Source organism: Siniperca chuatsi, linkage group LG2, assembly GCF_020085105.1.
Source record: "Siniperca chuatsi isolate FFG_IHB_CAS linkage group LG2, ASM2008510v1, whole genome shotgun sequence".
NCBI lineage: Eukaryota > Metazoa > Chordata > Actinopteri > Centrarchiformes > Sinipercidae > Siniperca > Siniperca chuatsi.
In genome coordinates, this window is record NC_058043.1 from 18,049,705 (window position 1) to 18,074,595 (window position 24,891).

Genomic DNA, 24,891 nt, shown 5'->3' on the forward strand with positions numbered 1-24,891 from the left:
TGACTTAAGCAGCAGATTTAGCAGCAGTATTATATTGGGGACTGCAGGTCCAAAAGCATGTTTAACCATCAGAGGAGGGCCAAGGATTTACCTCTAGTGCACAGAGAACAGTGTTTGGGCAGAAAGCTGTGGAGGATAAAAAATCGACTTAAACAGGAACCTGAGTGTGCTTGATGTGATGATGAAGCATCTCTGACCACTTTTAGGTATTAGCAGAGAGGAGAGGTGCTTGTTCCCTAAACATCTCAACCACAAACAGCAATTATACACCAAGGAGCTGTGTCCCTTAAAGGCAGATAGGTCAGTCAAGCAGAACTAGTACAAAATGAGTGATGGTGAGACAGTAGAAATAGGCCATCCCAGAGGAGTGAAGGAGAATTTGGTCTACATTAGGTCGTTTATTACTAAGTCCTACCCATCCTTTACATAGTCTGTCAGTTGGGTTCATCTCATTTTGATACAGCAAATTGTCCAATTTAATAATTTTATTATTACTTCTTGATTGCAAGACTTAAATGTGCCATGGATTTATTGGCTGGATTTACTCAACTCTTTCAAATGACCGTTACACTTCTGTAAACGCAAATTAATTGACTCGCCTTTCAGACAAAGTGCATCTCGGGACACCATTCTCAATCTAACGCTGAAGAAGCAGGCCCAGTAAAAATTGGATAGATGAGGTTTACTATACATGCCATCCTGTTTTCTACCCCGCACTGATGTTATGAGAACAATATGCTGGTGTCAGCCTGATGTAAGTGCGTTTAGGGGCAGAGTTAAGTAAAGGAATAATGGGGAAAGCACTCTGGAGTAGCTAGATATCAACTTCATTAGATGTGATTAGCATTATGGAAGCTCTCTGATGGGGGGCTCTTTGATGTTGGTGCTGCTCATCCCTTTTTCTGCTCCACAGTGAAACCCTATCCCTCACCCTGCTCTGGCTCTCTCCCTGCTTTACTCTCATTTCCCTCTCTCTCTCTTTGCCTCCTCCTCGGGGTTGGTTGGTTGATTGATTAATGCTCAGATAGGATCCAGACAAGGGTATGGGTTTGAAGAGATTGTGTGTGTGTGTTTGTGGGTCTGGTACGATGTCTATGTGCCTTGGTCTTTCTGTTTGAAAGCACCCGAGGCGGAGACAGTTTAAACTGATTATGCAGCAATCAGGGCCCATGACTCTCCGGATCATTACGGTCACCAGCATTATACATTTAACAAGTTGATTCCTTACTAGACCGTAGCACTGTTTGGAGTGTGGTGGAAGACAAAAAGGAGGTGATGGAGTGAGGAAGACATTCATTGAGGCAGAAATCGAGAAAGAGAAGAAAGAAGGAAACATTGTGGTATTATTTAATGGATTGCCATCAAATTTTGGACAAACATTCGTGGTCCTCAGAGGATGAGTCATCTTGACTTCGGTGATCCCCTGACTTTTCCTCTAGCGCAAACATGAGGTTGATTCGTGTCTTTTTGTGAAATGCAAACAGCTATTGGATAGATTGCCATGAAATTTGGTACAGACATGTCCTTCATGTCCCCCGCATGATGAATTCTAATAACTTTGGTGATCCCTTAACTTTTCATCTAGTGCCATCATCAGGTCAAAATTTGACTTTGTCCAATACTTTGGTTTATGACCAAATATCTGCAAAACTAATGACATTTCCATCAGCCTCAGTTGTATTTTGTGTTTGTAAATATTAGCTTATATTATTTTTACTGATATCAATGCTAATATAAACAACATTTTACCTGCTAAACATACACACACACACACACACACACACACACACACACACACACACACAAACACACTTAGTTTAAACTGGGATTGTACTTCTTGTGCTAACATGTTTATTTAAGCAAATGACCAGAAAAAAATACATTACCACCTGTCCATATTATCCAGACTTGGTTTTATTCTGGGAGATATTCAGTCTTGTATTCCTGTTTCCTGTTCAGGAAAGACCAGCACCTGCTGTCCTCAGTAAACTGCTGGTACCTGGTGCTGAACCAGACGAGACGAGAGAGCCGTGACCATGCCACCCTCAGCGACATCTACACCAACAATGTCATTGTCCGCTTGGCCCAGATCAGCGAGGACGTCATCCGCCTGTTCAAGAAGGTCAGTGAGACTATCATCCTTCCCTCTTTGTTTACTGCTACTTTCTTATCACCAGTGCACAAAATGTCAGAGTTAGAAGGACACTACGAATACCAAGCAATTTTGCTTTGCCTTTATTATAAAGTTGAACTTGCAACTTGATACAATGCTGAAATGAAAGCTACTTCTCTACTTTTTGGCTTCAATTTGGCCCTAGCATACAAACTGATGGAAGCCCAAAGAAATGTTGTGCTTTGAGCTCTGTCTCAGCCCATACGGAGGTAGTAGAAGGTGAATGAGTTCTGTCTGGCCTGCAGAGCAGTCAAAATAGCATGGGGGAAAAGTGAAGCTGAGACCCCCTGACCCAACACCCTACAGCCCTGACTAGTGCGAGCAACATTTGGCTCAATGTCAGCACATAGCAGAGATGACTGAGGTCTTATCCAAACATCAGAAGCCTGTTTTCACCTTGCAGGCCTTCCTGTAGGTGAGCTCCACTCTGCCTCATAGGCTCCATTCAGATATTACTCTGTCTGTCTGTCTGTCTGTGTCTGTGTCTGTGTCTGTGTCTGTGTGTGTGTGTGTGTGTGTGCTATACATGTGTGGATGCCTGTGTTTGTGAGAAGCAGTGCCAGAGCTGAAAAGGGAGAAACACTCCATCCTTTTTAAGTCAGGTGCCCTCAGGTAGTTTTCTCTATATTTGAAAGTATGAATGGATGACTCTGCTGCTGCTTGCTGGCAGACATATTGGGAGGCAATAAATAATGTATCAAAAACGTCATGGAAAATTGAAAATGTTAAACTGAAATGAAAGAGCTTTTGGATGATTGAATGTTGTACATGACAAGGTGATCAAGGACAAAAAGTACAGCTGTTGACAAAAACCTGATCAAGGGGCTTGTTTGACATACAAACATCTACCAAAACTGTGACCTATAGGGGGAATATTAATGATCTATTGTATTTATTATCTAATTTATTATGTTCAATATGTTGATTGCTGATTGTTTTTTGGTTGAACTTAAATTTAGACCAATTATGAATCAGAGCTATATATTTCCAAAGAACTGAATATTCCCAGAAAATTCTAATAAAATGCAGTTACAGTAGGAGTGGCATATGTGAATGTACAGATGGCAGTGTTTCCCTGCTGTCTGCTCGATGCTACATGACTCTCAATATAAATGAATTGCAAAGAGAATAAATTAATAAATTAAATTAGGTGCAGATGTGCTACTTTTTGCCTTTCATAGAGAAAAGACTTTAAGAATGTATATTCAGAGGGTTACTATAAGGTCTGTTACAGTATGACCTGCCACGGCGCTTACACTGTGTTGCATCACAGTCGTTCACTCGCTGGTTGAACCCCCCCTGCTCCCCCTGAGCCCCTGCAGTACATGCTGCAGTCTGTCTCACTTCAGAGCCACTGATGCATACAGATGCCATTCACCAGCTGCCGGAGCCCTCTGAGGATTTTCCCCATTTATCACATTCAGTCTGATGCTTGCTTGAGTAGGACTTAATGCCTGCATTCCAGATAAAAACAGAGTAAAAACAACAAGTCCCTCCTGTATTACTAAGGTTACTTTGTTTTATCTCGTCTGTGTACATTTAGTTTTGTGAAGAACTGTTGGAGCAAGAATTAGTTTTTTCTCTCTTTGATGATAAGTTAAGTTTCTGACTCAGCAGTAGCAAGTTTTTTCAAGAACATTTATTATAGCCGAGCAGGGTGTGGAAATAAATGGTAACTTTCATCTGTCTATGAATCCCTCAAAGAGTTGGTAGGTGTGGTTGGAGTTGGTGTGTGTTTGTGTGTGTGTGTGCATGAGTAAATTGCCTGTCTTTGTTCAGTTAGTCATTGTCTATATACAGTAGGTGTAGTGAGGTTTTCTTTCAGCACAGCTCCTCCTTGTTATATTGATCAGACAGAAAATGATACTTCTCATAATGATTCATATGTGTAGTGGCCATTATGCATCTTGCTGAGTCACTGTGTTGCACCAGAATTAATGAGTCAGCTATTGACACAAAGGCAGTGAGCACAGGGGGTTTACAGAACATTTTTTTACTCTTTTAAATGTTATTGCCATATTTTAAAGCAAATCACACTCTGTGCACTTTAGTATGCAGCATGCGAGACATCAGCTATTGTTAGCCGCACACCAACAGCCCACCTGTCTAACCTAATTAGCTGTATGCATCAATCTCCAACTGACAAGTGTCATTGTTTTACTCATGGTCTCATTTTATTGACCTTCACTTTCAACAGTTTCTCCTTCCCGTCCATCACCTGTAAATGATAACTGACTGGCAAGTTTGATTTGTTTTAATGTTTTTGCAATCTTATTTTTATTCCCTTTAAGTCAGCGTCCATGTTGTCTACTGTAGCCCAAAATTGCGTTTTACATTATTTAGTCTCACTCATCAAGCAACTAGGCTTTGTGAAAGACTGTAGTTTGTAGCCACTAAAGCTTCTTGCAATTACCTGCGCAGGAATAATAATCAAAAGTTTCAGGGGTGGGCTTTGGCACTGTGGTGGCCTGTTCTTTTTAAACTTCACCACCTTAATGGGGTTCCGCTTCTTCTAAAAACATGTCATAAAATGTAAATACCCTTGGCTACTTTGTGTATATATACTGTAATGTTTATGGCTCAAAATGCTCTCAGCTCTCATAGCTGTGGTGACACTTTCAGGCAGACAGAAGAAAACAAAAGCCAAACATCAGAATATTTAATTAGATGGTGGAATTAAACTGGGCTGCTACAGCTGGCTGGAGAACGCTTGCACATACGGTCGACATTACAGGCATTACAGACATTACACCTACTGTATGACTAACACACAAGATTCAAAAGTCTGAATTTGTCTTGAATGTGTATGTTTTGTAGAAAATTACCAAAACAAACTGAAACAGAGAATTATGATGTAACTCAAACTGTGAGTTTTGTGAGTTCACCACTACTTGGTAACATTAAAGACGACTAGCAATGGTAACAAATATTAATGTTGTGGAAAACTGTCACAATAGCAGGGAGACCATACAGTTTTCTGTTTATGATTGTATGGAGGATGTTTTTTGTATCGCCCCTTGTTCAAAAATAACAACTTCCTTTAACTCTGTGAAGTTAGAAGAGGTGTTGCTTCTGTTATTTTGAATGTGTCAGACCATCACACTGAGATATGCTAGGGCTGTTGGTGCATTTTCCCACCTCGAAGTCTTTAAATGAAGGCTTTATCCATCTCTCCCACACAAACAGATGTTCTTATTTTTCCTTCCAGTTCAGGTGTGCCATGTTTTTGTTCACAATGCGTGCTGTGCAGTGAAAAGTAAAAAGTAAAGGTGCATGTGTATTAAAAGCTGTAAGAAGAATTAACTGTGCGGCTTCATGAGGCACTTGCTGTATCTCTTCAGTGTTTTTCTTTGTCAGAGGATGTCACACATTGTCTTCACCCCTTGACACACCTAACACATGCACCCACACAGGTAATGGACTTATCAAGTGTGATGTATCGTGCTATAATCACAGGAAACTAAATGTGCATGTGGTATTGCACACAGTTACATGTCTTTGCTGTTCAACAACCAGTAGAGAAATACTGTAATTGTGTGTAATTAAAAAGTTATTGTGATCATGTAAACTTAACTGCACTAAGAAATTCAAAGCCCCACAACACTGCCATCGCTTGTACATTGTACAATTGATTTGTGACCCTCAGTAGTAATTAATTTTTGAAAGCAGTGTCCTCCATAGTTCTAATAATTTCTTCATGCAGTCTGTTTCATGTTTGAGCTGGAAGAAGTTGGGAAATGGCTGTGCTTTTGGTTGCAGTTTCAAAGTTTAGAGAATAAAATTAGAATCAAATAATTTTTACTTAATAGAACATTCATGACAAATAAAAACAATTATGACAACATTCTCAGTCAGGATATCTTCCCCCACTCCGCTCTATGTTCATGTAAGCCTTCCTATTGTTTTCTGTGCGGAAATTGTTGTGGTATTCAAAGTCTTCTATTAGAGCGTTGCTAAAAAGTAACGTGTGAGGCTGTTATACTCATACAGTAACACTCCAGGAATCCAAATTAGCACAAGAAGAAAGGCCTAAATGGACAGGATTTATCCTCTGGTGAGTATTAAAGTGTCAATTGTTCATTTTAGAGGTCTCTTTTCATAAATTGAAGTGTTGGACAAGTGGGAATTCTGCGCTAGATAAAAAGTCGGGGATTCACCAAAATCAGTAGGATTCGTCCTCCTGTACCAATTTCGGTGGCAATCCATCCAATAGTTGTCGAGATACTTCACTATGACACACCAAAGTCGTAGTGTCACCATAACTGATTGAGTTTTTTCCAACAGGTCTCAGCTGAAGGCTCAAACATTATTTGTTCTCTCACCCCTGTTCTTCCTGCTTGCTGTGTTTCAGAGCAAGGACATTGGGATCCAGATGCACGAGGAGCTGGTGAAGGTGACGAATGAACTCTACACTGTAAGTAATACACTGTGACTCCAACAGATCGATCTCTTACGCTTTATCTCATCACTGAGCTCATCCCATTCTTTTTCCTCTCTCTGTCTTTCTGACATTTTATTTCATGTTTTCTCTTTTTTGTTCCCTTTCTTTCTTTTTTGAATATTCTGAAATACATGTGCTTTCCTTTCTTAATACTTTCTTTTTAGGCTGTTGAGGGTCCAATGGGAAATAGTTTTAGTTTTTACATGAAAGTGCTTTTTCTTTTGAAAAATTAGACTTTTCATGTGTACAAGTAAAGCAAATACAAGTCCCACTGCCGTGCACATGCTGGAGTTAATTTAATTCTGTCCTTGTTATTACAAGACTGCTGTCAGACCACCTATGTCTATTATACACTCAGTTGCCAGTTTATTAGGTACGGCTAACTAAAACTAATGCAATACAACAGCCATGAAATAAATCATGCCTTCATGAAGGTTATAATGTTCAGTTTTTGTCAAAAGGTGATAGAGGTGTTGATTCAACATCATGGTCATTTTGGAGGTGCTGCTGAATTGTATTGCATAATACTGAGAGGGTTTATTATTTTCTCTCTCATTGATAGAAATGGGTTGGACATAATATAAGAAACACATCTCAGTATGCTGCAACATAATTCAACCACACCACAAACTGCAGCCAAAAAGTTGAATCAACACCTCTCTAAAATGGGTCCAAACAAAAACTGAACATTATAACCTTCGTAGATTAAAGGCCAATGAATTTGCTTTCCAAAAAGCTCCTGAGAATGTGGCTACATAAAATATTTGCAATTGATGTTTTATATAGATTTTTTCCCCTGTTTGGTTATGAGGTCAAGTTGGAAAAATATTCAGGGTTTTAAATTCACTGAGTATGCATCAGATTTTTTGTATATTAAATTATTATTTGACTAATTTCTCAATCATTTATTTTATGTATTGTATACCTGCTTAGTACAAATGGCATTATGATGATGATGATGCTTGATGATAAGCGAGAGAAAGACTGGGGCAGATGTAAGTGATGAAATGGAACACCACATTTATCTGCAAGAAATGTCCTGTTTGGGGGTCACATCACTGCTTGTCTCTGTGGAGGCCTGTGAAAAACCTGCCTGCCTTACACACGACTGTGAGATCATTAGAGAGGTGAATAATAAGTAGATTACATTCTGCTTCATTGTGATTTGTCGGTTGAGAAAAAGGTAGTCTATGTCATTCACTCCTCTAAAAAGATACATTTTTTCTCTCAGCTTTTGCACAGCTCAAAAGGCTTCTTTTTTTTGAGACCCGCTCTTGGGCATCCTGCAGCTGCTTCCCATGTGTTTTAATATAAAAATGGTGCTGAATGGATGTATGGATGGATGTTTCCTGTCATACTTTATAGCCAAAATGTTTGGTTTTAGCCCAGAAACATCCCACATGATTAATGTTTTATCGTGTTTATGAATTATATTTAGATTCAAGTTTCAACTGAGCTTTTACGGTCAAATATCAGTAGAACATAATAAGAGGGCAGTATTAATGAAGGCAGCATGTCTCCCAAGCCCACATGTTCTCTGCTGCTGTCAGTATATCAAACTGTGTTGTTATAACACTGTCAGATAACTTAATAATAATAATCTTGAGTTATGATAAATTTTAACATTGTTGTATCTGCATTTTTTTTGTCTTTTTACTTTTGTTATTTCTGTTTGTTGTGTTGTATTTATTGTACAATAGTTTGTCAGAACTGAAGAACTGAGTTGTTAATAATAGGATTTCCTGCAGGAAACCCTGCAGATAGATGAGTGTATGTCAGGGATAAGGACATGCTGTAATGGTGGACATGCTGCATTTTTACAGAGACGGATTCTTATTGAGGGAGGCTTAGTGCCCAAAACTGGACAAGCTCCAGGCAACTTCAGCAGTCTTCTGCCCCCTGAGGTGAAAGAGAAGAGATGGCAAAGCTGCCTTGTATGACTTATTCATCTCTGCAATGTGATGAGAGTCAAACTACCAAAAGGCAGTGCTGGCAACTCTCCCTGATCCTGCCATCTGTACATTTGGACGCTGAAACAGGCTAGTGTTATGGGGACCATGTGATTATCAAAAGTGCATGTTAATTACATGCATATGCATTTTAAAAGGACTGTGTTATTGATCAAATACCTTTAAAGACTGAGGCTGCTGTACTCTACACTTTGTTACTTTATATGTTAATAAATGAAAATGCAATTATTGTCCTTTTTCAAAAGGTTATGCCTGCCAGCTATTTCCAGTTTGGTTTCCAGTGTCAGGGTGTATTACAGGTTCACTGTGGAGTTCAGAAACACATGGAAACACATCATTATTGTATACTTCTATATATTTTTTTACTATATATCTGTTTCACCCATTCTCTCCTCTCCGGCTGAGGACGATGCTGCATAATAAAACTCAGATGTTCCCTCTTCTCATGCTCTACTTGGCCTCAGCTGCAGTCTGGCTGAAAATTAAAAATCCAAATGTTGACATATAACCTCGTTCTTTCTAAATATGAGAAGAGGATTGTGGGAGTTGTGTGAAACTTCACAGCTAAGGTGGAAAATGTATTGCTGCCACCACACAAATTCACTTTCTATAAAACTAATAATTTCATGCTAGTTAATAAGCACATACATTTTCACACTTAATAAATAGTTTTCTCGCTGTAACTATCCGTGGCATCGTGACCATACTTAAAGGGGGTCCCCTGTTTTGGCCTCTCTTCGCATGGTTTCTTATTCTTTTTTTTCTTTAATGACTTTTGTGTTTATTAATCTCAGTGAGGCTCTAGATTTGACATTTTTTTATTTGTTGTTCTCATAATGCTGCCATTTTGAAGCTCCTTGGGACCAACTGTAATTAACAACTTTACAAATGAAGCTGACTTGGCATAATTTATATGAAAGGAGTTACCATCATAACCTATGGAAAAGTTTGATGATGCACAGACAGGCATAGAAGTTTGAAGTATTTAAGTGGCCGATCTGAATTCACCTCTCCACGACCCTCACGCAGCAGTAATGCTGTCTGTTGGAGGACAGAAAAAGTATTGTTTTTCATGGCTGCACCCTTGTTAGTATTTGATTGTACAGAAATAGCTAAATCAATAGCGTAGCCACATGGTGATGGCCTTGTGGTATTTTCCAACAGTTTTCACTGGCTGCCAACAAAACAAATTTTGCTGAAAGAAAACTGTGAAATCCCATTTGGATCCCTGGCTGCTCAGTGAGAGGTAAGGGAGAGATGTAAGACTGTGGGCAGAAGCTATTGTTCAAATATTGTTTAATGTATGACACTGCAGCAGGAGTATTAGTGAGAGGGAAGATCATGTTGTCTGTGGCTTGTCATTAATACCAAACCTGAAATGAGAAATAGGAAATAGGCTTTCCGCAACATATCTCTGTGAAATTCAGTTTTCTTTGCTTGAATCTGTTTTAATTTCCTGCGACACCAACTTAATATCCCCACTGGGATCAATAAATCTTCAGCTTATCTTATCTTTGTGATCCACCACCTTGTTTCTGATATCTGCTCTTCAGTCTCATACACGGTTATTCTTTTGTTAACAACAACACTGAAAATCTCTCACTCAGGCCCGGTTGCTGGTGTAGCTTTCATTCATTCATTCATGTATCCATTTGTAATCATTCATTCATTTTCTCAGCAGTATGTATTTACTCACAGCATGTTAGTGCTAAAAAAGAAATATCAAAATATCATAGCTGTTGCACATTTGGGAAAAAAACTTCAGCATTAGTTTATCCGATTTTTAAATTTCAGATCAAATAACAAAAATCTGATATTTTTTGCACACTTGGTCTATTTTAACTTTCTCAACAAAAAAAAAAGTCCATAATATCATTTGGTCTGTTTAAAAAATATCTTCATATCTAATCAAGTTGCTTTTCTAATGTAAATGTTTTGCCTAATTTGTATCTAATGTTATAATAAACATTTTTTTATTCTTTCTGGCATATTTTTGTGAGAGAGTTGTGTTTCTTCATGTTTTATGTCCTTGCTCACGCTTCACCCACCATATATTTATATATCAAATATATTATATTTGAAAGGAGGGTTTGTCCATTCACTTCATAATTTACATTTATGTTTGTACGGTTTGCTTTAAAATTTCATGGGCACACTGTGGTAAGTGGTCCAAAATGTAGCTCTGCAATGCAGAGGATACTTGCCGATAGTTTGGGTAGCTTTTTTAACAGTCACCTTTGTTTTAACTACTAAGAATGTGGTTTAGATGTCAGGGTTGAACTGAGTTAATGTTCTAACTGGATAGTGATAAACTATAACAGTGGCATTGAGGTTGTTACTCGAGTCACAACATAAGTTTTTTTTCAATGACCACAGTTGGGAAGCACATATACAGTGGTGTGCAAAAGTGTTTGCCCCCTTCCTGATTTCTTATTTTTTTGCATGTTTGTCACACTTAAATGTTTCAGATCATCAAACAAATTTAAATATTAGTTAAAAGATAACACAAGTAAACACAAAATGCAGTTTTTAAATGAAGGTTGTTGTTATTATTAAGGGAAAACAAAATCCAAACCTACATGGCCTTGTGTGAAAAAGTGATTGCCCCCTAAACCTAATAACTGGTTGGGCCACCCTTAGCAGCAACAACTGCAATCAAGCATTTGCAATAACTTGCAGTGAGTCTTTTACAGCGCTGTGGAGGAATTTTGGCCCACTCATCTTTGCAGAATTGTTGTAATTCATGTTCTTTTTCTGAAATGCGGTGTTACTTTTACGCCAGATGTAATGAGACACACACCTTCCAAAAAGTCGTCCACTCGTCGTCTCGTCAGTCCACAGAGTATTTTCCCAAAAGTCTTGGGGATCATCAAGACTTTTGGGAAAATACTCGTACGTAACACCGCATTTCAGAAAAAGAACATCATACCAACAAAAAAATATGGTGGTGGTAGTGTGATGGTCTGGGGCAATTTTGCTACTTCAGGACCTGGAAGACTTGCTGTGATAAATGGAACCATGAATTATTCTGTCTACCAAAAACTCCTGAAGGATAATGTCCGACCATCTGTTCGTGACCTCAAGCTGAAGCGAACTTGGGTTCTGCAGCAGGACAATGATCCAAAACACACCCCTCGAATGAGGGATGTTGTGATTAGTCAGGGGCTTCAATCCCTAGAATGTTTATATTCATGTTGAATACAAGTTTCTACGTCTGGCCTTGCATTCATTATGTAAAACTCCAGCCATTCTCCAGACTGCTCAGGAGTTAAATAGCCCTAGGCTGTCATCAGAGGACCCAACTATACACACACCTCCTGTAGACACAGCTGAAGCTCAGTCTTCCTGCAAATTACTTTGTGTCTTTAGCTGCAGGTCCTCGTAGTCAGATGGTTCAAAATTGGCTGGAAATCTAGCACGCTTTCAGAAGAATTCGAAAGAAACGGTTTGACAGCCTGGGGAACAGAGTGTTAGCCTAGTTTCTCACTTCATGGAGTAGCTACATCAATGTCGAGCTTTCTCACTCTGAGAATAGACTAGTGGCTTTTTTTCTATCTATTTGTTTTATTTTCAGGTGTTTGCCTTACAGCTCTTTGTCACTCTGTTGTTCTCATTGTTCTAAAAGTCCTGCACCGCCTGGAGGGGAGTCGTATTTATTCCAGCACAGAGAGGGGAATAAATAGATCCTCTTCAAGTGGCAGCATTGGTAAATATTACTATCACAGGGTTGGAAATCAGTGGAAGATTATAGTTACGTGTGACCCAACGGCAAACATGTGATTTTGATGAGTAGCTCTCAGAGAGATAAAAGGAACCCTACTGCTCAAGTTCAGCACCAAGGGAGCACTACTTACTTGGTCACAGGAAACAAATAAATTACTGTTTATGTTGACTGTCTTACATCCTGTTCATAGAAAATTCTGAGTACTTGTGATGCTTGAAGACGCAGCTCACATCTGGACGTTCCTTTACGAGGGTTAAGAAATGGGCTTCTAAGAGGAGCGGCTCTCTCAGTGAGCATCTGGGATGAGTTAAGAAAGACTCAGAATGCTTCTGTCTTGTCTAACAAGGGTTTTCTGTCACTACAGTCTTTTCATCACCATGTTGATGTGGGGTGTCTGAGTGTCTAAGTAGATATCAAAGTGAAGAGGTAACTGCAGAGAACACAGAAAACAATGCTGTCAGTCTGCTGCACAAAAGAGCTGAAAATGAGCAAGCCTGGGGTGATAAAGAGTTACTGTAAAATTGATGTAGAGGCCAGGAAAGCCACAGTGAGGAGGGGAATATGGGGTGAGCTGAAGATTTGACAGCCAAGACTAAACCACACACACAACCCAGGGCCCCTGGTTTCACTTAAAATATTCCACATGTAGTGACATCCGTGTTACCGCTGTATTGATGCCCAAATTGATGCACCAGTTATTTATTATTGTTGGTAACATCTGGGAGGGAATATGGCAGTATCAGTACAACAGTAGTGCTGTGTAAGTCAATGTACAGGTATGGGTGGTTGTGTGAATGGTTATATGAGCACAAAATCACAAATGTGTCTTTGTGGTTTGCTTTTTTTGCATTTGCGTTTGTTAAACCAGCCAAATGACAATAGTGGAGTAATAATAACAGTACTCCCTTCTCAAGTCGATCCATCTTTAAAAACAGCCTCTTTTAAAGTTTCTGTGAGCGGACTGAACTGAATCAGGGCTTGTTTACAAGTCTTTTTACAATTCCCAGCAGTGGCCACCACTACATATTTATGGCTGGCTGGCTCTTTAAAATAATAAATAATAAAAAATACTAATGAAGCCTTTCTACTGTATCACTGCAGAAAGCATGAGTCTATTCACTATTTATTATTTTATATAGGGCCGCAACAATTATTTTAATTATCGATGAATCTGACGATTTTTCTCGATTAACCGTTTAATCATTTAATACCGTTTAATCATTTAATAGTCTATAAAATGTTTAAAAAAACAGTGAAAACAGTCCCATTCAAAATTTCTCAGAGCCCATGGCTTGCTTGTTTTGACAGACCAACAATTCAAAATTCAGAGCAATTCAATTTACTGTCATATATGATAAGGAAAATGTTAAAATCCTCACATTTAAGAAGCTGAAACTAATATGACACACTAAGCAACTGTTGCCTGTGTTTTTGCTTTTCTCAGTCTGTGGACTACTGAATGTACTGTTAATAAAACCAGGGTGTCCTCTGATTTGTCACTTTTTCTAACTAGTGAAGCATCTTTAAATCTTATCAGTTCAGCCTATAATGACCTATGTTGTAAAATATGATGATGATTTAATGGTCTTTAATGGTCAATCTGTTGAATATCTGTGATTCTCCTCCTGCAGGTGATGAAAACATACCACATGTACCACACTGAGAGCATCAGTGCAGAGAGCAAGCTGAAGGATGCTGAGAAGCAGGAGGAGAAGCAGTTCAGCAAGTCTGGAGATCTCAGCGTTAACCTCCAGCGCCACGAGGACCGCCAACCAAGACGCAGCTTCGTCAGGAAAATTGAGAAGATGAAAGAGAAGGTGAGTATGCCCAAGGATGGATAGTGTTGTGTTTATATATAAATATATTAAATTTATTTTGTATTTTTTTTAAAGCTGCTATAAACAGTATTTTTATAATAACAATGCATTTAATTTTATGTTTAATGTAAAAAGGCTTGCTCATAGTGAGAACCCACAGAGAATTATCACTGAAATCTGCAGTTCCTCTCAGCTCTACATAGCGTTTTAGCTTCTTTTAGCTAATTGTTTTTGTTTTCAGGCCTGCAACTTAATTGTTTTAGTTCACTCTCACCACTCTCATACTGTCATTTTTGGCCACAGCAGGCAGCTGTTTTTATAAACTCACTGCACACTACCTGCCCAGCACCAAATGACAAATGGACAAAGTTAGCAACTAGCTGGTGAACATAGTAGCACATTTAACAGCTAGAGACAGATATTTCCCTTAGGAGTTAGCGGAGACTAAGAACAGAACTAAAAGGAGAGTGAATATTGAACTTCCATCCGCCAGGTGGTCAGAAATGTTACTACAAATAAAAGCTAATGTCGCTCCATGTCTGCTGGATGTGTTTGGAAGTTTGCTAACAACATATATGTTCACAGCTTCTGACTAAAAAATCAGTTATTGCAGGTTAAGCAGCTTCTCCTCAAAGCCGAATGAGGAGGTTAGACAAGTCTAGTTCTGTAAATAGAGAACCAGCTCTATTTGCTGGGTTCACTCAGAGAGAGTGAGAGAAGGATAGAGCTGCAGACAGACAGGAATATAATGTCAGAAACTCTCAGGAGCAGACTGTAGGTCTGCAGCCAGATACGCACTGAGCAAACAGCAGTATTTCAGGCCAATAACCCAACTGTCTTTCCATCTTATGCAGATTCCTAGTTTGTGTAAAGTCTTCTCTGCCAGCAGTGTAGGGCTGGTGGTCTCTGGAGCACACTGTACTTTAGATGCTCCCATACATTTTTTATTTGGGATCTTCTTCTGGAATTTCTTCATGCAAATGAAACTCCCATTATCTCTCAGGTGCAGGAAATCAAAAGACTGTCAGGATGATAGCGTTTCTCCCTCCTCAGGCTGGTATCCTCAGAGATGCTGCTTGGCTTGGGAACTGAACACTAATTATAACACAGCGATAAATATTCTTCTTTTTACCTGCGTCTTGCTTCTAAGCTTTTGTCTCATTACTCAGCCTGCAAACAGGTTGGAGGAGGAAGAGGAAGAAATAAGTTAATCTCTTTTCCTCTAACCCACTGCTGAAATTTGCATTATAATGGCTTTGTGAAATTGGAAGTGAAATGTACAAACAAACGATTCAAATAATGAGCGAAAGGTCTCTGCTTAGAATAATGATGCTTTGGTTGTATTTCAAACAACAGAAATGCTTTGAGTCAAGTCTGAATCATTGTGTTGCTAATGTTAAACTACTTTGTCAATACTGTTAAGCACAAGTTTGCAAAATCAATGTGTTGTGTTTTTTCAGTACAAATATCACTTAATGGAATATGCTGTTATTTTGTTTATATTCTTTAGTACAAAGTACAATTGTGTGTATTTGTCTGATTTCACACTGGAGATACAGGCCCACAGATAGGCAACCACGTAAGTTAAACTTGTATGATTGAACAAAAAGACACTAAGACTAATATGCAGTCTGTGTAAATAGTTTAAGAATTGTGTTTTAAAGGAACAGTTAGAGAGAGTTAGATGAGAGAATAGATACCACTTTCACATCTGTACGGTAAATATGTAGCTGGAGCCAGCAGCTGGTTAGCTTAGCTTAGCATAAAGAGTCGAAACAGGGGGAAACAGCTAGCTTGTCTCTGTCCAAAGGTAACAAAATCTGCCCACTTCTTGTTTTTACACTTCGGATTTTGTACAAAAACAAATGAGATTAAACAAATGAGATATAACATGTCAATTACTGAGCTTTAGAGGTGCTGGTAGGCACATTTTGCTACCTTTGGACAGAGCCAGGCTAGCTGTTTCCCCTTGTTTCCAATCTTTATGCTAAGCTAAGATAACTGGCTGCTGGCTCCAGCCTATATTTACAGACATGAGAGTGCTATTAATCTTCCTTTAATGCAACATTTCACTTACACTTCATACATACAGTATATATAAAATAAACACATTTTAAAACCACACAACTTACTAAAGCCAGAGCCTCTTTAAGTGCTTCTATGTCAGCATCCACATTCTGCAGCCTGTTACTCAAGTGTTGAGAAACAGAATAATGACTAAATGCAAGCCTGGCTGTGCCACTTAACTATCACGTTACTATCTAGAGGCAGCTTCTCTAGAGCCTGTTTCTCCAAACTTTCCCTGCCATCTCTACCTCTCTGATGGTCCCAAAGCTGCAGCTGCCTGAGCACATACTCAAACCCTCCCTACTGCTTGATTTTCCTGCACTGATGGTTTTTCCCCTCATCTGCTCTGTCTCTTCTCTCCTCCCCAGAGGCAAGCCAAGTACTCAGAGAATAAGCTGAAATGCACAAAAGCCCGGAATGACTATTTGTTGAACCTGGCAGCAACAAATGCAGTTGTGGCAAAATATTACATCCATGACGTCTCTGATATGATTGATGTAAGTATGCGTTAGGCACATGAGTTTGTTTACATCTCTCAGCTGGGATGTCTGATGTTGATTTAACTCTGCAGCACTGTCGCTTTTCTCACCATCTGTTCCTGTGTCTCATTCACTCTCAGCCTGTTAGCTGTTTGTTTTCAAGCTGCTCTGTTAGCCCCAATAAATGTATTTGCCATATTTTTTTCATTATTAATTTCTGCACAACAAACTTAACACTGATATGCTGGTGACTGACTGCCGTTGACATGAAAATTAGTTCAGCAATCTGTAGTATCATGCAGCTACAGAAGGACATTTTTGATGATTTCAAAGGACTCCACCAGTGTTGACAGAGTGATTTCTGCTCAGTCTCCCGCTCTCCTCGTCCTCTGTCTCATCCTCATTCATTTGTTTTTGTTGATGCTGCTTTTGGGAGCTTTGCCGGGACAAACACAGCATGTACCTTGTGATCACTTGCCTCTAACTGTCACCAAGTTAAAAAAAAACACGACCCAAGACACACACTCACTCTCTACCTATTGTCTCTCCTCCTGTGGTCTCTTCCTTTCATTAGTCAGAGTAGAGGAAGCATAGGAGTCATAAAGCTGTGGGTGTGTTTCTACAAGCTCAATGTATAATATTCCCTTCATTATTACCTACAATAATTCTAATAATTCTAATAATAAGTCCTATTTTGTATTTCCAGAAAACCTACATCTAACACTTAAATAAGTCACTTTTATTCAAATTATGGGCCAGTAGCACTGCTGGAAAGTCTGATTACCAATATTTAAAAGGATGACTTTGTTTAGCAAACCAGTAATGGTTGGAAGCCAGTCAAAGTCAGCTGGTGAGCAGAGGCTCTGTTTATGCAGGCATGAATGCGGTTAATGTGGTTGGCACTGGGCTCTCAGCCCCAGGTGACCTACCACCAGTCATACTGCAGACAAACAGAAAGAACGTTAAGATGAAGAAGCCTGTTTTGAACATTTTAGACAAGATCATTGGAAACATTCTGTATCTATTCCTTTTAGATGCGCACACATACAGCTCCCTCTTCAGGGAGGTGAGACTTTGTGTTATTATTTGCTTTCTAATCTCATTGTCATTCAATATTTCATTGTCCGTTTTGTTATTTTCTTCCGGTTCCACTATTAACGCAATACACACACAGCCAACACAAAGGGGCACCCACTTTGACCTGAGATTTTTCCTGATCTTCATCAAAGGTTTTATATTTCAGAACTAATGTACAGTAGTTATTGTAGTCTGTGCTATGTATAATAGGTAGTTGTGCTAGCAAGTTATGTCTTAACAAAATTATATTTTGTGTGTTGTGTTTTTTCTTGTGTTTTACAATGTTGCATACTGTATTCAATCAATTTGTTTTGTCATTGACTGTTGATGAGTGAAAACCCGTAAAGTCCTACTTTGTTAGGAACGTCTGTGTCGCAGTGTTTACGTGACAAATGGCAGTGAATGGGCTTTGTGGCTGTTGATAGCAAACAAAAACCTAAATATTAAGCTCAGATTTCTAACACCAAGGTTAACCTGTCAGCCCTTCAGTATGCCTGTTTCCCTCTTGTCACATTTTTGCTTGAGGCCAGACCACTATACGGCACTGCATTAGCCACAGTGATAGATGCACATTTTCCAGGTCAGACATGATAAGATATGATTTCAGTGAGATTTCTATAATTTACTGAACATTACTTGTGATTTTAAACAATTGCAGTTGAAATAGCATGAATAGTATGTCTCTGCTATATGCAGTATGATGGTGATATTTCATGGTATCTGGACATACTGAGAACCCGATTCATGACTATCCCAGCCTCTTTGCTGGGCAGCTTTGATGGATCCAGTGTCTTGAAACTGAAAGGTCCATGACATCCCAAATCCTGCTGAGCTGCAGGGAGCTGGATTGTGAGCATGACTGGTTTAGCTGCCAGAAAGCGGGGCAGAGGAGGAAAAAGGGTCTGTTTGTCATGTCAGAGCGACTGCACACCACACATCAAACCAGATGTTCACACAGCAAGAATCAGCTTTGTTGGTCAGCATCAGTGACTTTAAACTGTTGAAGTGTAATTCCAAACAACGTGTTGAGTTTATTCTACCTCTATTATATTCATGATAAAATATTTAGTCTTGTACTCGGAAAATAAGCGTATTATGATTAAGCTTAAATTATCTTCATGGAGATAGAATTCCATACATGGTGGTTATGCGTGTATTACATCTATTGTGGTGCTTACATGCGATTGACAGTTAAAATTAGAGCAATTAAATGTATGAAGTATTATTGCTGTGGGTAAAATAGGAGTAGACTTTAATAAAACAAAATAAAATGCAGCCTACGTAAACATCAGCATATTTAACATGAAATAAAGTGTAAATATTTGCAATATTAATGTACTCTATATGCAGTATATTTACACCTACAGTATGTTTGCACAGCTCTAAGGAGAAAGATGAGAATATAAAAAACAAAGTGGTCAACAGTATTTGGTTGAAGGAGTGTATCTAATCTTCCTTCCCTGATTATCTGCTCCTCCAGGCTGCTGCTGCAGATATGAATGTGTTCTCACTCAGTTTGCTTGTTTAAAAAGAGGCTAATTTACTCCCTTTAGTCTTTAGTCTACTGAGCCACTTTGACTGAGTGGTGCAATGTGGGTTTGTGCACCAAAGTAGAGAGACTACTTCCTCAGTGCTAAAGATCGCTAAAGAGCGTTTACTTAGTGATCCACAGAGCTGTCAGTCGCCTCAAGCCCCCTCTAAACCTCCTCACTACCATCCTCTACTTAATTAGATTCTTTCATACAGCTCTGTGTGCTAAGGCTCTGTAATTATCCCTGGTGTCCTACTGTGCCAGCTCCTGTAACTCTCTGAACTCTACTTCTATTTTTGAAAGGTAACCAGTAGCAGGACGTAATTTGGGATTTAGTCCATTAAATAGGTCTGAACATGATGGAAGGTGCTCAAACTAACAGACTTTACAAATGAAATGTGCATTTTCACATTCTTCCACATTCCCTGATATATTTATATTGATTTGTCAAACTAAAGTGCAACTTAACACCAGTTGAAAATCTTTTGCTAGTTTTTACTAGCTTCCAGTGGTGTAACTTCCTTCCATTGCTGCAGTGATGTAGAAGTGTACTCCACGGTGTGGACAGTATACCATGACATCACTGTTGGGTGTGGTTACAGGTGCAACAGAGCACACAACAAATCTGAAACTTTCAACCAGAGAAACATTGAAACACTGTTTCAGCCTGGTGTTAAATTACTCTTAATTATTTCAGAACGCATACAGCAGACATACATTTCTTGACTTCCACTTTGCCATTCCATCTACTACCACATTTACAAAGTGTTTTCCTGGTTATTTATCTGATATTTTATCTCCACAGTGCTGTGACCTGGGCTACCATGCTAGCTTGGCACGCACCTTCAGGACCTACTTATCTGCCGAGTACAACTTGGAGACATCACGCCACGAGGGACTGGATATCATAGAGAATGCAGTGGACAACCTGGATTCCCGCAGTGACAAGCACAAGATCATGGATATGCATAACCAGGTGTTCTGCCCTCCAATGCGCTTTGAGTACCTGCCACACATGGGAGATGAGGTGAGATGCTTTAAATGCAAGATTTTTTTTATCACTTAACATTGATATCACTAACTGAAGTTTTTTTTTTTTTTTTTTTTTACAAAGTAACTCTTTAAACTTCAGACAGATCTATTTTGTCTCTTCTAACCCATGTGTCCTCCTCCTCCTCAGGTGTGCCAGGTGAGCGCCCAGCAGCCTGTCCAGACTGAACTCCTGATGCGCTACCACCAACTGCAGTCTCGCTTAGCTACGCTAAAGATTGAGAATGAGGAGGTGAGGATTTATGATGGCTATGTGTCTGTCCAGCAACCCCCACCCCACCCCAATCTTCAGCCCCACCCCCCAAAACCAGAAAGACTTGTCTCCTTTTCCTCAGAGCCAAGTAGGAGGGCCACATCACCATCTGTTCTCATTGCAATTACTCTCCAATGACCCTTGCCCTGTGGGAGCCCAGAATATATTTAGATTGTCACAGCGCCAATGACGTGTGTTTTCTATGAAGTTACATATGAAATTGTCTATTTTATGATGAAAAGACTTTCTCATAAAGAGCTGCAGACACAAAAGTGCAAATAGAGGTGATAATAACCAGGGCCTGTTAGACTCTCCTGTGGCAATGGTTCTGCCTGTTCCCTGTCTCCCCGTGTCTTGTGCCCTGGAGGATAATGGAAGAGCCATGCCATTACTGGAAATAAGGTTTATCAATCTCAGTCCTGAACCAAAAGCCTTCTTCAGTAATTTCAAGTACAATTTGTATCTTTGCCAGACACTCTTAGTGGATGCTGTTTTGTGTCATTTCAGTACAATCCAAGGTCATTTATCATTCAGAGGTCAATTTGTCTTTGATATAAATATGCTAGTGCTGTAAATCACTCACTCTTGCCCTTGAAAATGCCATCATTTATTTTGGTTCCACCAAGTCTTGGAAGAAAATAGCTTTTACTCTCACGAAAAGGAAAATATGACCAAGACTGAGTAACATATGATGCCTCATTTGTCATCTTCCTTCCTTTCTGTGTTCCCCCCATCTGTGCAGGTGAGAAAGACCTTGGATGCCACCATGCAAACGCTGCAGGACATGCTGACTGTAGAGGACTTTGACGTGTCGGATGCCTTCCAGCACAGCCGCTCCACAGAATCCATTAAGTCTGTGGCCTCCGAGTCCTACATGAGCAAGCTGAATGTAGCCAAGAGGAGGTCAAACCAACAGGAGACTGAAATGTTCTACTTTTCAGTGAGTTCATGTCGATTTTGATCCGTCTATCGGTCCAAACTGTTAATGGCTGCCAGCCTGCTATGAACTCCAGCTTTGCACTGCTTTTCAAAATCAAGCCATCAGTCATCATTTCCACATGCTCTGAAAATAGAAATTAAATTAAAACTAGAACAGAATGAATATTCTGATTTGAGCGATACTGAATTGTGGCTGGGCTCATGTTACACTGGATTAGTGCTGCTGCTCACTCATTGTTGCCTTCATCTCTCTGTTTAGAAATTCAAAGAGTACCTGAATGGCAGTAACCTCATCATTAAGCTGCAGGCCAAGCATGACTTACTGAAGCAGACACTTGGTGAAGGTACGGAGTCTTTTCTATTAATCTTTCTTCGGTGTCTTTTAATGGCGTGCGCCTCACCTAGTGATTCATCCTGTCATTATGACCCACAGAATCCCGCCACAGCTCTGTAAAAAATGCTGCCTTCGGGGTTATAGTGGTGCAGGTCTTATCTAATAAGCAGCAGGGAATGAGGTATAGGACGCTTCAAAGACAGATGATTTTTTTTTAGGGAAGCAGGAAGGAAAGAGGAAATGAGAGTTGATATTCAAATAGAAAAATATCACACCGAAAGCAGACCACATCTACTTTGAGGTATCCATTCCCCTTTCTACTTATCTCCATTGGTTAAAGCATTATCCGGTTAGTCTCTATATGGTATACCCGCAGGGAGGGTTTCCATTTCCAGGCTGTAAAAGAAAGGCTTCCCTCTGCCCCTCCCTTCCCCTGGGGTCCCCTTGTCACCTCAGCTGTGAACAGTTTACGCCCAATCAATCAGCAGGACCGGGCCCAGGCCCATTTCTGCAGCTGCTCCTGCATCAGGGGTTCGCCTAATAGAAAAGGGCATCAGGCGCAGACAGCTGAGGCCTTGCAACACACATGCATATTTCCAGATTTTACACTTTGGATTCATTAATTAACTCTTACATAATCATTTTCTTTGCTCTGCCGAGCTTTCGGGACCTCAAGACGTCCTTATGATTCTCTCTGAGCTCTTTGGCAAACTACCGACTGCCTGCTTTTGCACTCATAAACACTCACATTATAGTTCATATCAATCTCTGGACAGTCTGTTTGTATGTCCATGGTGGAGCATCTGAGAGAGTGTATGAACACAGCATATGGCGTCTCCAGGTACCACCCATGTTTAATTATTCAGGTGATCAATCAGGGTTGCGTTGTGCTCATTAGCTTGTCGTTTCATACCCAAAATAGCGTTTGTGTATGTGCGTGGTTGTTTGTGAGCATGACAGAGGGAACAAGATGAGACTGGTGAGTGCCACATGGCGTTTTCATCTTGCTGCATGTATTGATAAAAACATAACATCAAGCTTTGGCACCAGACAAGATGGTGCCAGGATATATCTGCCAGCCTTGGTTTCCCAGATAAGGAGTCACCAATTCTCTGTTCAATGAATTTGATTTGTACTTGTCATCTTTTATGTTTATAGAATTTATATCTCTCCATCACTAAGGGACTTTGGCATTTTTGGATATGAAATTAGGGGAAAATCAACATAGACTTTTTTGCTCATGCTTGAGAAACCCGGTGTAATTTTGAGGTTGGTTGGTCAGAGGTAGACAGGGCTATCACTCAGAAGAATGATGTCTGGGAAATGTGCTGTTGTTTCTTCACATGAATGCTCCAGAGACCATGTCCCATCTGCCAGAATGACGTGTTGAGAAATGGGTTAGCCTTTGCACTTTCTGCCTATTGTTAGGTTAGAGTAAGGAAATAATGTTGGAATGTTTTGGTGCCATTGGTGCTTTTCTTTTTTGTACATTGACTTACTTCCAGCTGATAATCCATCCAACAGCAGACAAAGACACACTCTTACACTCAGTTCATAAAGAAAAGCTGGGTCATCTTTGAATTAACTCGACGAGCTGTTGTATTCTGTTTTAAGGATGTGTTATAATGAGCAGAAACGTAAACTTTGACGAATTCTTAAATTAGTGAAAAAGAGTGTAGATAAGTTTGATGATGATTTGCAGACTGTGTTTTCTTTAAAAATGCTCAGCGTATATGCCTTTAACATGTGCGTGTGTTAATAACAAAAGGCTCAGTGAACCAGCACAGACATTGCTCAGTGTCACCACTGATGGACCCCTCCCTCCCCAACATATACACACTGCAGTCGCCACCCCCTTTTCTTTGCTCTGAGAGGAGGTCTATAAGCCCACAGGGTCCTCTGGGTCCCCTGAGGTTTCAGCGACGACTGGTCAATAGCTTTGTCCAATGAATGGTGTTAGCACTGCTCCATTCATTGCTCTCTCAATAGTCTTGCTGTCTCTCATCAACCCCTTCAGTGACGGTGGACACTGGCGTCTGTATAATATGTACCACAAAGATATAACATGTCCCTCTTGTTTTTTTCACAGGGGAAAGGGCTGAGTGTGGAACTACAAGGTATGATGTCCTTTGGGATTCCTGTCTTTCAGCCATGAACCATTTCTTTCAGATCGTTAGACTATATTAATTTTTTTTTTTAATTACAAAAAATGAATTATTTATGTTATATACAGTGGTGTGAAAAAGTGTTTGCCCCCTTCCTGATTTCTTTTTTTTTTTTTGCATGTTTGTCACACGTAAATGTTTCAGATCATCAAACAAATTTAAATATTAGTCAAAGATAACACAAGTAAACACAAAATGCAGTTTTTAAATGAAGGTTGTTATTATTTAGGGAAAACAAAATCCAAACCTACATGGCCCTGTGTGAAAAAGTGACTGCCCCACCTGTTAAAACATAACTTAACTGTGGTTTATCACACCTGAGTTCAATTTCTCTAGCCACACCCAGGCCTGATTACTGCCTGTTCCCAATCAAGAAATCACTTAAATAGGACCTGCCTGACAAAGTGAAGTAGACCAAAAGATCTTCAAAAGCTAGACATCATGCCGAGATCCAAAGAAATTCTGGAACAAATGAGAAAGAAAGTAATTGAGATCTATCAGTCTGAAAAAGGTTATAAAGCCATTTCTAAAGCTTTGGGACTCTAGCGAACCACAGTGAGAGCAATTATCCACAAATGGCGACAACATGGAACAGTGGTGAACCTTCCCAGGAGTGGCTGGCCGACCAAAATTACCTCAAGAGCGCAGCGACGACTCATCCAAGAGGTCACAAAAGACCCCACAACAACATCCAAAGAACTGTAGGCCTCACTTGCCTCAGTTAATGTCAGTATTCATGACTCCACCATAAGAAAGAGACTGGGCAAAAATGTGTGTGAGGGCCGGAGGCTGTTTTGCTGCTTCAGGACCTGGAAGACTTGCTGTGATAAATGGAACCATGAATTCTGCTGTCTACCAAAACCTCCTGAAG

At 39.7% G+C, this 24,891-nt stretch overlaps 1 protein-coding gene across 2 annotated transcripts in view; it reads left to right on the forward strand.

Annotated features, from left to right (window-relative positions):
- srgap3 (SLIT-ROBO Rho GTPase activating protein 3) overlaps positions 1–24,891 on the forward strand; it is a 62,132-nt gene that overhangs the window by 22,139 nt on the left and 15,102 nt on the right. For both annotated transcript variants that reach the window (XM_044167188.1, XM_044167198.1), the window contains exons 3-11: positions 1,960–2,122; positions 6,525–6,587; positions 13,940–14,125; positions 16,561–16,689; positions 20,085–20,306; positions 20,460–20,561; positions 21,325–21,522; positions 21,781–21,865; positions 23,945–23,972. In XM_044167188.1, coding sequence (XP_044023123.1) covers positions 1,960–2,122; positions 6,525–6,587; positions 13,940–14,125; positions 16,561–16,689; positions 20,085–20,306; positions 20,460–20,561; positions 21,325–21,522; positions 21,781–21,865; positions 23,945–23,972 — 1,176 coding nt within the window. The remainder of the gene's footprint in view (positions 1–1,959; positions 2,123–6,524; positions 6,588–13,939; positions 14,126–16,560; positions 16,690–20,084; positions 20,307–20,459; positions 20,562–21,324; positions 21,523–21,780; positions 21,866–23,944; positions 23,973–24,891) is intronic.